The sequence below is a fragment of the Pelodiscus sinensis genome, chromosome 15, assembly GCF_049634645.1.
Source record: "Pelodiscus sinensis isolate JC-2024 chromosome 15, ASM4963464v1, whole genome shotgun sequence".
NCBI classification, from domain to species: domain Eukaryota; kingdom Metazoa; phylum Chordata; order Testudines; family Trionychidae; genus Pelodiscus; species Pelodiscus sinensis.
This window is the reverse complement of record NC_134725.1, coordinates 22,056,446-22,069,469: the sequence shown is the minus strand read 5'-3', so window position 1 is coordinate 22,069,469 and position 13,024 is coordinate 22,056,446. Positions and strand designations below refer to the sequence as shown.

General features: G+C 48.9%; 1 protein-coding gene across 1 annotated transcript; it reads right to left on the bottom strand.

Annotated features, from left to right (window-relative positions):
- Positions 1-10,320: 10,320 nt before the first annotated feature.
- On the bottom strand, positions 10,321-12,041 carry LOC142818392 (uncharacterized). The gene is made up of 2 exons (XM_075897758.1): positions 11,158-12,041; positions 10,321-10,962 (listed from the first exon to the last, which is right to left on the bottom strand). Exons 1-2 carry the CDS (start codon positions 11,702-11,704, stop codon positions 10,490-10,492), a joined length of 1,020 nt encoding a protein of 339 aa, XP_075753873.1. The 5' UTR covers positions 11,705-12,041; the 3' UTR covers positions 10,321-10,489.
- Between the last annotated feature and the right edge of the window lie 983 nt (positions 12,042-13,024).

Below are 13,024 nucleotides of genomic sequence, written 5' to 3'. Positions count from 1 at the left end.
ATACTGGAAAAGTAGGACCAATTTTAAATGTGGAAAGTGAAAAAAGTGATCCTAATTCACACTACACTGGATGAAATTCAGCACTGTTCAGTAGAATAAAACAAGCCCTGTGCATTGTCTGGTCTGTGAATCACCAGTTAAGTATGAGTAGGGTCTAGAATGTAGGATTAACCTCACATCTCTTTAGTCAGAAACTATGAAAGATTGATACCATTCTGTTAAACACAGGATGAATAATAGCCTTCAGTTTATTTTCTACCATGAAAACTGTTGCTTTTTGCAGAAGCAGAGAAGAAAATATAGACCAGGACTCTCAAAAGGTCAGAAGGAAAATAAGATATTTTATTTGTTTCTATCCATTTTCCTTCCCGGAAAAATTATTTAAAAGGGAATTTTACAGTCCTCATCCAATACCAGGACTGAATTTGGTTCTATGACTTGAACAGGAAAGATTCAGTTTCAAACCACAATGGCTGGGATGCAGGCTATTAATGTTCGTGTGATAGTACCAACATCTAGTGGAGAAATACAGCAAGTGCACACATCTTGCTCCATCAATGAGGTTACATCTATATTGCAAGCTTTTTTTTGAAAGAAGCTTTTCCGGAAGAGAACCATCATCAACGTCAAATAAATAAAAAATGTTTACACTTACTTTACAGTATTAAATCCCTGCCTGGCCTCTTCCTTGCCTCCTCTCCCAAGCACATCCCATCTCTTCTCCTCCCTGCACTATACCAGCCTTTTTGAAGTGCCATGAGTTGGCTGATTTGCTCCCCATCCCTGCATGTCTCTCTCAAAACTTAAACACCACAAGATAAATGATTCATAGTGCTACGGAAGTGCTGAGAGGGGGAGGAATGGGTAAATACAGGACCCTGAGGGCAAAAGAGGCATGGAGGGAAGAGGTCAGAGAGAGGGTATGCAGGTCACACATGGAACCCTAATAGGGCAGGCTGCAGATTGCCCAGAACTGATCTAAACTATAGGTTCTGAACCTGGGGCCATGAATCTTCATCTTCTATCACTAAATGGGAGGGATCCTGACACAGCAGCAAGAAGCATCAAGACTTTAATTCTTGTGACATGGGGTTATGCTAAACAATTTAGAGCTCCTGTCCTAAAAGGTTCTTCTGAGAGCCTTCTAATTGTCTTGCTTGGGACCACTAGATGTCAGAATTGGTCTTTCATTTGAGTTTATCTTTTATGGATTGTGTCAGTTGCCACAAAGAATGAAAAATGAAAGCCCTCATTTTACATCTTACTTTAATGGTGTGATTCTGCATGAATATCATGGGCATAGTGGGTATGGGGAAAATGCAGGACAAGCTCTCTCGCTATGTGAATGGGAACTACTCTGCTCCCAATGCAGCTAAGTATTTATCGTCTTACAAGGAACAATATCAGGAAGTTTTTGTTCAAATATCAATTTTATAAGCTGCACTGTTAAGTGACTTCGGAGAAGCAAGAAAATGACACTTCCTTTTAACTGATCTTTTTTATCTTTTTCCATTACCAAATACAAAGTTGTTGGTCCAAGAACATTTGAATGAGAGGGGCTCTTCAGGATGTTCATAGTGAACACTACAAAATCCTTTTCCACAAAGAGCAGATTTCTTTTCAGCTTGCTAGAGAACTACACAGTGGGGTCAACAGACTCATTGGGCTCCTGGGGAAAACAGGAGGAACTGGCTCTATTGTACATTTGTAAATGGGGGTATAGTGCTTTCCCCCCTCACATGAATGTTATGGACAAAACAAATTCATTCTGTTTCCTAAAAAAAAGGGTACTTTTTTGCTGTCATCTCAGTGGGGGTATTTCACTCGATAAGATTAAGTCTTAGCAGAATTTCAAGCACTTCATATTTTCCTCTCTCTTTGAGGGGATTTGAAATTAACACATGCATACGTCCGGTCTAAGTTCCCATTCCTTTCCACCTAAGATGTCAAAAGTTCCCACTTTCCACTAAAATGTTATGCTAAGCTATCGTGAACACAGTAAATATGTAAGATTGGCAAAGCCTGATTTGTCTGTCATACTGGACATTCCTTCCAAGCAGATAGACAGTTAGAAGCCTTTTCTGGTGACTAAAACCACAAAAGTGTAAGCTGGTTATGATATTCATAGGACAGTAGAGCCTGGGGGAACTGAAGAAGCAGAGGACCATGACGGATTAAAGGAACAACGGGAATCATCTAATCTATGAAGAGGGAGGAAGATAGGGGAGTATCCTTGGAAGTGTAATTGTGGGCATGCCAGGGAGCCAGGGAGGCAAATAGACTTGCCAGGTCCCTGGGCAAGTGAGGGCACCTCTGTGCTCTCAAAAGGGGTGGGATCTTGAGTGGAAGGGGTGGGGCTGAAGGCAGCACCATGTAGTGCTCTGGCAGTGTTTTAAAGGGGCGAGGGTTTTGACCACTGCCACTCCTGCAATAGCAGCAGTGGTTGGGAGCCCTGGGTTCTTTTACAGTTCTGGGGTCCAGGGCAATAGCCCCTTTTGCCCCCTCTGCCTAATGGCAGGCTTGCAGGGAGCTGCACATTGGAAATGGAATCTGTGGGGATGGAGAAAGGATCATGGAGCACATCAGCTAGAGGGGGCAGAACCAAAAAGAGGAATTTGTAAGAAGAGAAAATATCAAGGAACATTTTTTGGAGAAAAAAAATGGAATATGGTTATTTTTCACAGCCAGATCCGATATGTGAATCCATAGGAGAATATATATTTAAGTCCACAACATGTGCAGTGATAGTTCCTCATTGGCTCGGAAAATCTGGATTAATTCAGATTGTGACACCATAAAATCTATCAGAATAGATAACTTTATTCTTACTTCAGGGCCACACAACACCTGTTTAAAAGTCCACAAAAATCCATGCATTGATTCATTTATCTGTATGGGCAACTCAGAAGAGCCCTTAACTAGAGATACTTTTTTCTCTAGTTGGCGAGTAAGAGAATTGCAGGGACATGGATCCCCCAACCGTCACATAGCCAAATCAGAGTATGACAATCTAGCCCATAGTGAAGCCTTCACTGTCTCTCCCCAAATACATTTCAAGTGTCAGGAACAGATGCTAAGCATGACACATGTCATCCTCTTCTCTTGAGAGTGCATAGGAGAGAGTATTCTTACTAAAGAAGAATGAGCTAGGTATACAGTACAAGTGAACACTAACATTCATGTTCCATGGATATTCATCGGACTATAAGCCAATTCAGTTTGATTTTGTTCATGCAGCTTTAGGTTTACAGCATGAAAGATTGTTTCAGCTAAGAATTTTGTGTAGCAGTGACTATTCGTGATTTAATAATGGAAAGTTTGTAAACAAGGAAATTCATGCTGCATACTTGATTTGAAGAGTTACAGACAGAAACATACCACACCATGTGTCCCATACATTCGATCAAAATAGCCTGGTTACTGAATACAGACTGGCCAGTCTTTCCGGAAATTCAGCCACTTTTCCGGAAAAACTTGCCAGCTGTCTACACTGGCCACTTGAATTTCCGCAAAAGCACTGATGATCTCATGTAAGATTGTCAGCGTTCTTGCGGAAATACTATGCTGCTCCTGTTCGGGCAAAAGTCATTTTGCGCAAAACTTTTGTGCAAAAGGGCCAGTGTAGACAGCTCAGATTTGTTTTCCGCAAAAAAGCCCCAATCGCGAAAATGGCGGTCGGGGCTTTTTTGCGGAAAAGTGCGTCTAGATTGGCCATGGACGCTTTTCCGCAAAAAGTGCATTGATTTTCCGGAAAAGTGGCTGATTTTCCGGAAAAACTGTCCAGTCTAGACACAGCCTAAGGTTATTCAAGTTCTGCTCCCATTCCTCTGCAGTAGGAATAAATGTGCCCAGTGTCCTGGCAGAATGATAGGCTGATTAAAGGAGTTTTGATTTGTGTCAACACTAAAGCGTAGCTAAAATAAATGGGTCCCTAACAGAATGATCCTGTGCAATGAGCGGCATTTGAGGAATGAGTGTTGGGAAGGTGCTCTTTGGGATTTATAATCCAAATTTGTATCCTGTAGAAACCCTGAAATGTATTTGAAATGGGCAATCAATAAATAACATGAGACATGAGCTGGTCCAGTTAGCAGAACATTCCCACTAAACACCACACTTCTAACATGTATAACATAGGGGAAAATAATTTTTAGAGAGTTTGAAGTGGTAATGGGCCATGAAGCACATGGAAGTGTTTTGGTATCCCAAGAGCCATATGTTCAGGCATACAAACTGTGGGGATGTGATACAATACAGATAATATCCATGATAAATTATTCACTTAACCAAAAATTGTGCATCAACCCTCAACAGCTGGTAAAAGCTGGATCCTTGCTCAGTATATTAAGGAAGTTTGTTTCCTTAATGCTGCACTGGTTCTTAGGGAGGTTTGAATTATGCATGTTGCCATGAAAGCTAATGCTGTACATATGCATTCAAAGTTATTATTAACCTCATCAGGCAGAGAAGGGGTAGAGAAGGCAGCTGTTTTTTCAGCTACTGTGCTTTCACTCAGAACAAGCAGCCACATGCATAGATTATACATTTGGGCCTTTGAGCTTCAGATGCTGGGACCACATTTGTAGTAGACAATGATCCCTTCTTCAGAGTATAGCTTCAAGACCTGGATTTTTGCACAACTGGTGATGTGAATTTACATCTCCCTGGATATTCCCCAGGCAAACATCAAAACTTGTCTGGTCTTTTGTAACACTTGCCAGGGCTCATTATAATACACACCTTTTGGATTTAATACAGTGGACTCCAAAGATACTGAAACTCCATGCAATAATGGTTTTTAAAGATATTGCTGGAAATTGCCAACTCTCTCATAGTACTAGCTAAGGCCCAGTTCTAGAATTAACTAGTCTTTCCTACCAGCTGTTAGACCTGTGATCTTTGAACATGTTGAACTTCTTGACTATTTGACATTCTTCCAGAATGACAATCTAATGAAAAGAGAATGGAAAGAGATTATGTAGACTTGGAAGATTTAAAATGGCACAATGGACAGCTAGGCAGTCAGCTCTCCTTGAAAGTCAATGGGAATCAAACCACTATATCCCTTTTGTGCAGAGCTATTGATGCTGTTCCACAAATGGAAAATAAATTGCAGAGAGGGAGAATCTGGAGATGCAGGTTTTAGTCCTCCAGCAAAGTTCTTCTGGGGAAACAGCCTATTTGCAGGGCCTGTTAAGGAGCAGTGTTCTGTGAGTACTCAGCTCTAGAAAAAACAACAGCACAGTCCTTGGCCCAAGACAGTGACAATATAAAGGCTGTGCTGTAGGATTTCAGGGCTGGTGATAAAGCAAAAACAACCTCAGCCTTACTCCTCATGGCTCCAAGAACTGTAACCCAGGCAATAACCACCTGAAAGGGAGTGGGAAGAAGCAAACTGTATGTAAAGTTATGGCCCTTTCCATCTCTACCCTGGAGACCAGCCGAACTGGTATGGAAGGGAACAAGAGCAGCAGCACTCCCTTGCATTCCCAGCAGTAATTATCAAGCCTATGCAGAAGCCAAAATCTCATTAAATGTCAGTGTGATTTGCACAGTAAATGCCACTGGAAAATTAATGCCAGAGGCAGCTTGCTGGGGAAACTCAGCTGAAAGAGGCAAGAAATGGCTAGCAGATATTTCCCCTATCTGAAATGGACATAGCCTCTGACAGCATTAGAGTTAGGCACAGCCAATATACCACCACCCAGTCATACACAGCCTACTTCTCAGATCATGGCTACTTTACTAAAAATGACCCTTATGCTTATCCTGGACTTCTTTGCTCTGACATGGGAGCCAGTTTTAGACAAACTTGCATATGAAGAACTGGACTGAGTTTCACTGACTCATTCCATGTCCTCCACCAAAGCCTAGCCCGATTGCAAAGATTGTGAGTCACTCCATAACTGGTTCAATGGGGACTAATAATGAGAAGTAGAGCTTCTTTCGGACAATCCTTTGAGCCTCTCATCCTTACCTTTATACCTTGACAGGTTAAAAAAAGCCCAATAGGTGAGCCCTGGTAACAAAAGCCATTTGCGCTTCAGCTTTGATTTTAATTCAAGCATACTGAGCTAAGGCATTGGGGGATTTGTGGGTTAGGCAATAGAAGATTGAAGGGGTAGGGTATTGGCTGTGATGGCTGGACAAAGTCAAGGTAAGCTGTAGGGGACACTGTGGACACTGATGGCTTATACCTTTTGAGAAGGGGGCCAGCTTCTCTAAAAGGAAGGTATTTTAGATCCTTGCTCAATTAGCCCTCAGGGCTACAACTACATGTAGGTATAGAATGGAGATTACATTTGGTTGAAGGTGGCATTTTCAGAGAGGGGTGCTCAGGTTTGTAACTCTCTTTCTCCTTGGCCTGCCAGATCACTATCATAGTGGTTTTTGAGACACCCTGCAAAGAACCTGTAGGTTTTTTTCAGGTGGGTTTGTTTACTGGGAAGGTTAGGGCTGATGTGGAGGTGGAGAAGGCATTTAAAAAGAATTGTCAGTTTCTAACCTCTATGTGATATATTTTGTTTATTGTTGATGTATTAAATTATTGTAATATGCCCAGAGATCGACAGATGCAAAACAAATGTCTATCAATTGGCATTAGCTACAGTAATAAGCAGTATACCGTTATCATGTAAACACAGATCAGAGTGTTCATTTTCTCCTTTCTTGATATACTGCAGCTGCCTTGAATAGAGATATAATGTGGGGGCCTCATGAATCCTGAGCTGAATGCAGAGAAAACAGGAGCAAATAAATTAAATGAATGGAGATGCCTATCTCCTAAAACTGGAAGGGACTTTGAAAGACCATCAAGTCCAGTCCCCTGCCTTCACAGCAGGATCAAGTACCATCCCTAACAGATTTTGTCCCGAATCCCTAAATGGCCTCCTCAGCAATTGAGCTCACAACTTTGGAGTTAATCAGGCCAATGCTCAAACCACTGAGCTATACCTCCTCTCTCTAAATATAATAAATATTTCACATAGAGTTAGTGCAAGACACAACAGCATAAATAAAACAAAAGCGGGAGGGTAACTGCTCCAAATGCAGTTTGGTTTAAGTCATCTAAGCTTTCCAAAATAGGAAGATGATGGGAGATTTAGTTCAAAACAGAAGTATGGGGAGGGAAGCTGACTATTTTTTTAAGTCAGCTTTAACCTTTCTGCAGCAGAGAAAAGGGGGAGCCAGTACGTTGCAAAAGGAAGGTGAGGAGGCTAGTCTCCATTGATTGATGAGCCATATAGGTTATTATGAAAGTCAGATATGTTGCAAAAATTATCTCTCGGTTTCTTACACTGAGATTTGACATACATCTCTACTTCCCCATGGCCCTGACAGTGGAGGAGCAGTCAGAAGTCAAAACCCAGAGTCTGACAGCAACATAGATAACTATTATATTGATATACTGGCAGTATCCCAGAAAATTCAAGCCCCAGGGAGCATCCAATAAAGGGAAAAACGAATATGTTTCATACATTATATATAACACAAGTCAGTGGCATCAGCCTAACTGGCCTGGTGTCCTGTAATGACAAATGCAGTGTCTGATAAGAAATCGAATGTCTGAAAGAGATTATATAAAGATGGATTAAGCCTATTCAACAGGCTAGAACCCCAATCACTTTGGAGGGAGGGGGCTTAGAACCAGAATCTATGGCTCTGTCTAGACTGCAAAGAAAAGTCAGGAAAAAATATGCAAATTGCAAATCACAATTTGTGTATCTTTTCCTGCTTTTTTTTTCTTTCAGAAAAGGCTTTTCCAAAATTTGGCCCATCTACATGGGACCAAATTTCAGAAACACCTCTTTCAGAACATCCCTTCTTCCTCATACAGGGATGAGGAAAACAGGGATGCTGAAAGAACACGTCTACTTTATCAGAGACTGTTCTTGGACGCGACATAGCTTTTCCAGGGTGCCTCTGGTATCTCAGAAAAGCTCTGCAGTGTAGACATAGACTGGGGACAGCTTTACTCTTGACTTCCCAATGCTCCAGTGTATGTGCCCAAAATGAAGGGAACAGGGGAGACTACGGGCAATGTGGGAAAGGATTCCTCACTCTTACCCTTATTCATGGCTCATTATGTCCCCATCACTACCACAGGCCAATATTCATCCTTTTCTCAAGGTCCTCAACTGGGAGCAGCTGGAGATCCAAACAGTCACTTACTTGTATGAAGAAAAGAACAATAAAAAAATTGGTAATGTTGAACTATCTGGAAGGGCACTTCCTTCATCTGCTACATTTCAACAGTCCTCCTTCTGGTGGGGCTTGGGAGAAAGGGGCCTGGAAGTAAATCAGGGACTCCAGAGGGTAGTTCTCTTCATGCTGGTTTTGTTTTTCCCTATTTACATTAGGGATGTTAGGGTACGTCTACACTACAGCGCTAGTTCGAACTAACTTAGTTCGAATTAGTTAATTCGAACTAAGCTAGTTCGAACTAGCGCATCTAGAACTAAAAACTAGTTCGAACTAGCGTTTTGCTAGTTCGAACTAGCGCGTCCACACTGATTGGACGCAGGGGGGCATTTAAGGGCAGCTGAAACCGGTTCTGGCAGGGCATCAGGTCAGCAGTTGCTTTGTGTGGCTGCTGTCTGAGGCTATCTGAGGCTCGTGCTTAAAGGGACCCCCCTGGACAGCCGGTTCTCAGCTTTTCCTGCTTGCTTGCCAACCTCACCAAGGGACAGCAAAGCGTCGGTCTCTGTGCCCGTCTGTGTCGGTGCTTCCCTTCGGGGGGGACCGCCGCAGGTGGCAACATGGAGCCACAGCTCGCCCTGCACCTTCTGGTGCACGTTCTGGACTTGCTGCTGCAAGCCTGCCACCAATGGCTCGAGGCTGCCTGGCACCACCTGGGGAACGTCAGTCCCCTGCCTCTCCGCCTGGCCGCCCTGGGGGCCGTGGAGGAGCCGCGGCGGCGCCCCGGCACCGGCGTGCCCCGCCGCATCTGGCGTCTGGACACCAGCAGCGACTGGTGGGACCGCATCGTCCTGGAGCACTGGGACGACCGACAGTGGACCCAGAACTTTAGGATGAGGAGGGACACCTTCCTGGAGCTCTGCGAGTGGCTCGCCCCTGCCCTGCAAAGAAGGGACACTCGCATGAGGCCCGCCATCCCCCTCCAGAAGCGGGTGGCCATCGCCCTCTGGAAGCTCTCCACGCCGGACAGCTACCGATCCGTCGGGAACCAGTTCGGCGTGGGGAGATCCACTGTCGGAGCAGTGCTCATGCAGGTACGGCGCTTGTCGGCCACCGAGCCGGGAGGGAGGGGGGCTGCGAGGAGGGGATGGGCCGCCCCAGGGACAAAGGGGGGGGCGGGAGGAGGCGAAGGCGCCCCGCACCGGAGGGGTCGGGCTGTCCCGGCTGTACTACACGCCGCCAGGGGGGTTGCTTCCGGGAGTGGGGCGCGGGGCACTGCCAGGGCACGCACGCTCCCAGCCACCCGGGCGCCCCACTGATTGACGCTTTGCTGTGTCTCTCTCCGCAGGTGGTCAAGGCCATCAACCGGGTGCTGCTCCGCAGGGTGGTCCGCCTCGCCGACCCGGACGCCGTCATCCGGGGATTCGGCGCCCTCGGCTTCCCCAACTGCGGGGGGGCCATCGACGGGACGCACATCCCCATCCGTGCCCTGGAACACCAGGCGTCCCGGTACGTGAACCGCAAGGGGTACTTCTCCGTCATCCTGCAGGCCGTGTGTGACCACCGGGGACAGTTCACGGACATAAATGTGGGCTGGTCCGGCAAAGCACACGACGCACGGGTGTACCGCAACTCCTCCGTGTGCCAGCGGCTGCAGGACAGGACCTTCTTCCCCGACCGCCACATCAGGGTCGGGGACGTGGACATGCCCGTCTGCCTGGTGGGGGATGCCGCCTACCCACTGCAGCCGTGGCTCATGAAGCCCTACACGGGGCACCTCAATCCCTCCCGCCAGGCCTTCAATAACAGGCTGAGCAGGGCCCGCATCGTGGTGGAGGGGGCCTTCGGGCGACTGAAAGCTCGCTTTCGATGCCTCCTCACCCGTCTGGACCTGGCCGAGCACAACATCCCTCCCGTGGTGGCGGCATGTTGTGTGCTCCACAATTTGTGTGAGCGGAAGGGGGAGGCTTTCTTGCCAGCCTGGATGGCTGAGGCTGACCGCATGGCTGGACACTACGGTCAGCCCCGCACCGCCGCTGTCCGGGAAGCCCAGCGGGGGGCCATCCGGATCCGGGAAGCCCTGCGGGAGAGCTTCCAGGTGAAGGAGGAGGAGGACTGACCTCTCCCTGCATGCCCCACCGGGGCCTTCTTCCACCCTACCCTCCCCTTCCCCTTTCCCCTCCCTACCTACTGTCAAATAAAGACACCTGTTTTTCAAACAAAAACGTCTGTTTATTTCACAGAACTGGGGTGGGGGGAGGGAGGAATGAAGGTGGGAGAAGGGAGGGGGAAACCTGGGACGAGGGAGCTGGAAGGGGAGGGGAGGGAAGGGAGGAAGGGAAAGGAAAGCTCAGGGGTGGGAGTCCGGCTGCCTCTCCCGTCTTGCCACACTGCGGGTCCGGGGGCGTCGGTGGGGAATGGTTGTGGAGGGGGGGGCAGAGAGGACAGGGGGTGTGGAGGAAGCAGGAGCGGAAGCAGGAGGAGCAGGGGGAGCAGGGGGAGCAAGAGGGGGAGAAAGAGGGGGAGCAGGGGGAGCAAGAGGGGGAGAAAGAGGGGGAGCAGGGGGAGGAGGAAATGGAAAGCGGTCCAGCAGGCTCTGGAGGTGGCCTCGCAGGACACGGCCCTGCTCCTCCAGGGCCTCCAGACTCCTCTGGCGCAGCCTGAGGTCCTCCTGGACCCAGTGGTCCTGGAGACGGAGCTGTCGGTCCAGGAACCGGAGATGCCGCCTCTGGTAGTCCTCCTGGTTCCTGGCTGTCCTGCTTGCCCGGGCGCGGGCGGCTGCTGCAGGCGGTGTGGTGCGCCCTGCAGGCCCCGGTGCTGCAGCTTTGGTGCAAGAAGACCAGCGGTCAATGACCCCAGGGGCCCAGGTGTGTGAAACCCAGCTCCCCTCTGCAAGGCCAGGGCCCCTGCAGGATCCCCAGCTGCTGCTCCGTGGTGGGCAAGGCTCAGGCGCACGGTCCCGGGGCTCCCTCTCGCCCCAGCCCCCCGTACACATAAGGGGAACACGAGGGTACTCACAGGTGGACGCCTCCCCGGCCTCTGATGATGCAGGCGAGCGGCTCTGTGGGGTGCCTCGGGGGTCCCGGGTCCTGGGAAGGCTGGCGGCAGGCTCCTGGCTCTCAGAGCCCTCCTCCTCCTCCGTCTCCAGGAGCGGTCCCTCTGCCCCGGGGTCAATCACGTCCCGGGGGGCAGGGACGGCATGAGGCCCCAGGATGCGGTCCAGGGCATGGAAGTGGGGGCAGGCCTCCGGGTCAGCCCCTGGCAGGCAGGCCCGGGAGTAGGACTGCCGCAAGTCCTTAATTTTGCAGCGCACCTGCTCCCGGCTGCGCTGGTGGCCCCTGGCGGCCAGACTGGCAGCCATGCGTCCATAGACGGCCGCGTTCCGGTGGCTAGTGCGGAGATCGTGGACATTGGAGGCTTCCCCCCAAACCTCGATGAGGTCCACGATCTCCGCACTTGACCAGGCGGGCGCCCGCTTTTTGCGCCCCCGGGCAGGCTCCCGGGAGCCGCCAGGCTGGTCGTGGGGAGCAGTGGAGGGCTGGGAACCCTCGGATGGCTGGCTCATGGTGTGGCAGGTGCAGGCTGTGCAGGCACGGGTGCTTGCAGCCTTGCAACTGGCACAAAGTGAGTAGCCAGCCCGTGGCCCTTTAAGGGCTCCGGGGCCGGGAGGGGGGCAATAGAGTTTCCCTGGTGTTGGCCAGAGTGGCCACCAGGGAAACCTGGGAAGCCTTAGCCTCCCACTAGTTCGAACTAAAGGGCTACACAGCCCTTAGTTCGAACTAGCTAGTTCGAACTAGGCGTTAGTCCTCGTAAAATGAGGTTTACCTAGTTCGAACTAAGCGCTCCGTTAGTTCGAATTAAGTTCGAACTAACGGAGCGCTAGTGTAGCGCCTAGGAAAGTTAGTTCGAACTAACATCCGTTAGTTCGAACTAACTTTCTAGTGTAGACATACCCTTAGATATCTTGTAATTCAATAACTACATGAAATCTTAACAGTTACATGACTATTCGATAGTGCCTGGGAGCGGGGCCAGCAGCCAGTACACTCCTGACTCCACTCTTAGGGAGCCCTCAGGCACCTTGCACTGCTGTCTCTCTATTAGAGGCAGCAGGATAGAAGGCAGGATCCAGTTTAAAAACCAGCTCCCTGCACAGACAGGCTCCTGCTCCATGCTCCCTGTGTACAGAGGCTGGTTCACAGCAGCAGCTCAGTCCATGGGGAGCTCAGACCCACCGTGGACATGGCCCTCTGCTGCGGATGAGCTTCTGTTTATGACAGGTGCAGGTTTGCTGCCAACAGAGGCTGCTTCATGGGAGGTGGAACAACCACCCCCCAATGGGTGGCGCTCCTGCTGCAGGTGAGCCTGAACTGATGTGGACAGAGGCTGCTTCAGGGCAGCCTCCTCTGTCCCGCCCCTTTGCTGCTGCCTCTGATAGAGACAGCAGTGCAGGGGTTGGGGGAAGGCACCATTGGGGAGCTCATGCTGGTTTTTAAGGTGACTCCGCCCCCCCCCCCCCGGGCCGGCCTTAAGCTGATTCAGCTTCCCATCTTCCACTCTTTATATGCTTTCTGCTTTTTCTTAATCACCTCTCTGAGATGCTTGCTCAACCAGCTTGGTCTAAAACACCTGCCTATAATTTTTTTTCCCTTTCTAGGGATACAGGCTTCTGATAGCTTTTGCAATTGTAACTTAAAATAATTCCGCCTTTAGATCCATAAATTCTTTAGTCCAATCCACTTCCCTAACTAATTTCCTTAAATTTATTAAAGTTACAAGATAGGGACTGTAGGTTTGTTCTTAAGTTGAATCTGGATGTAAGTCGGAACTAGCGTCCAGATTCAGCTGCTGCTGAAACTGACCGGCGGCTGACTACAGGAAGCCC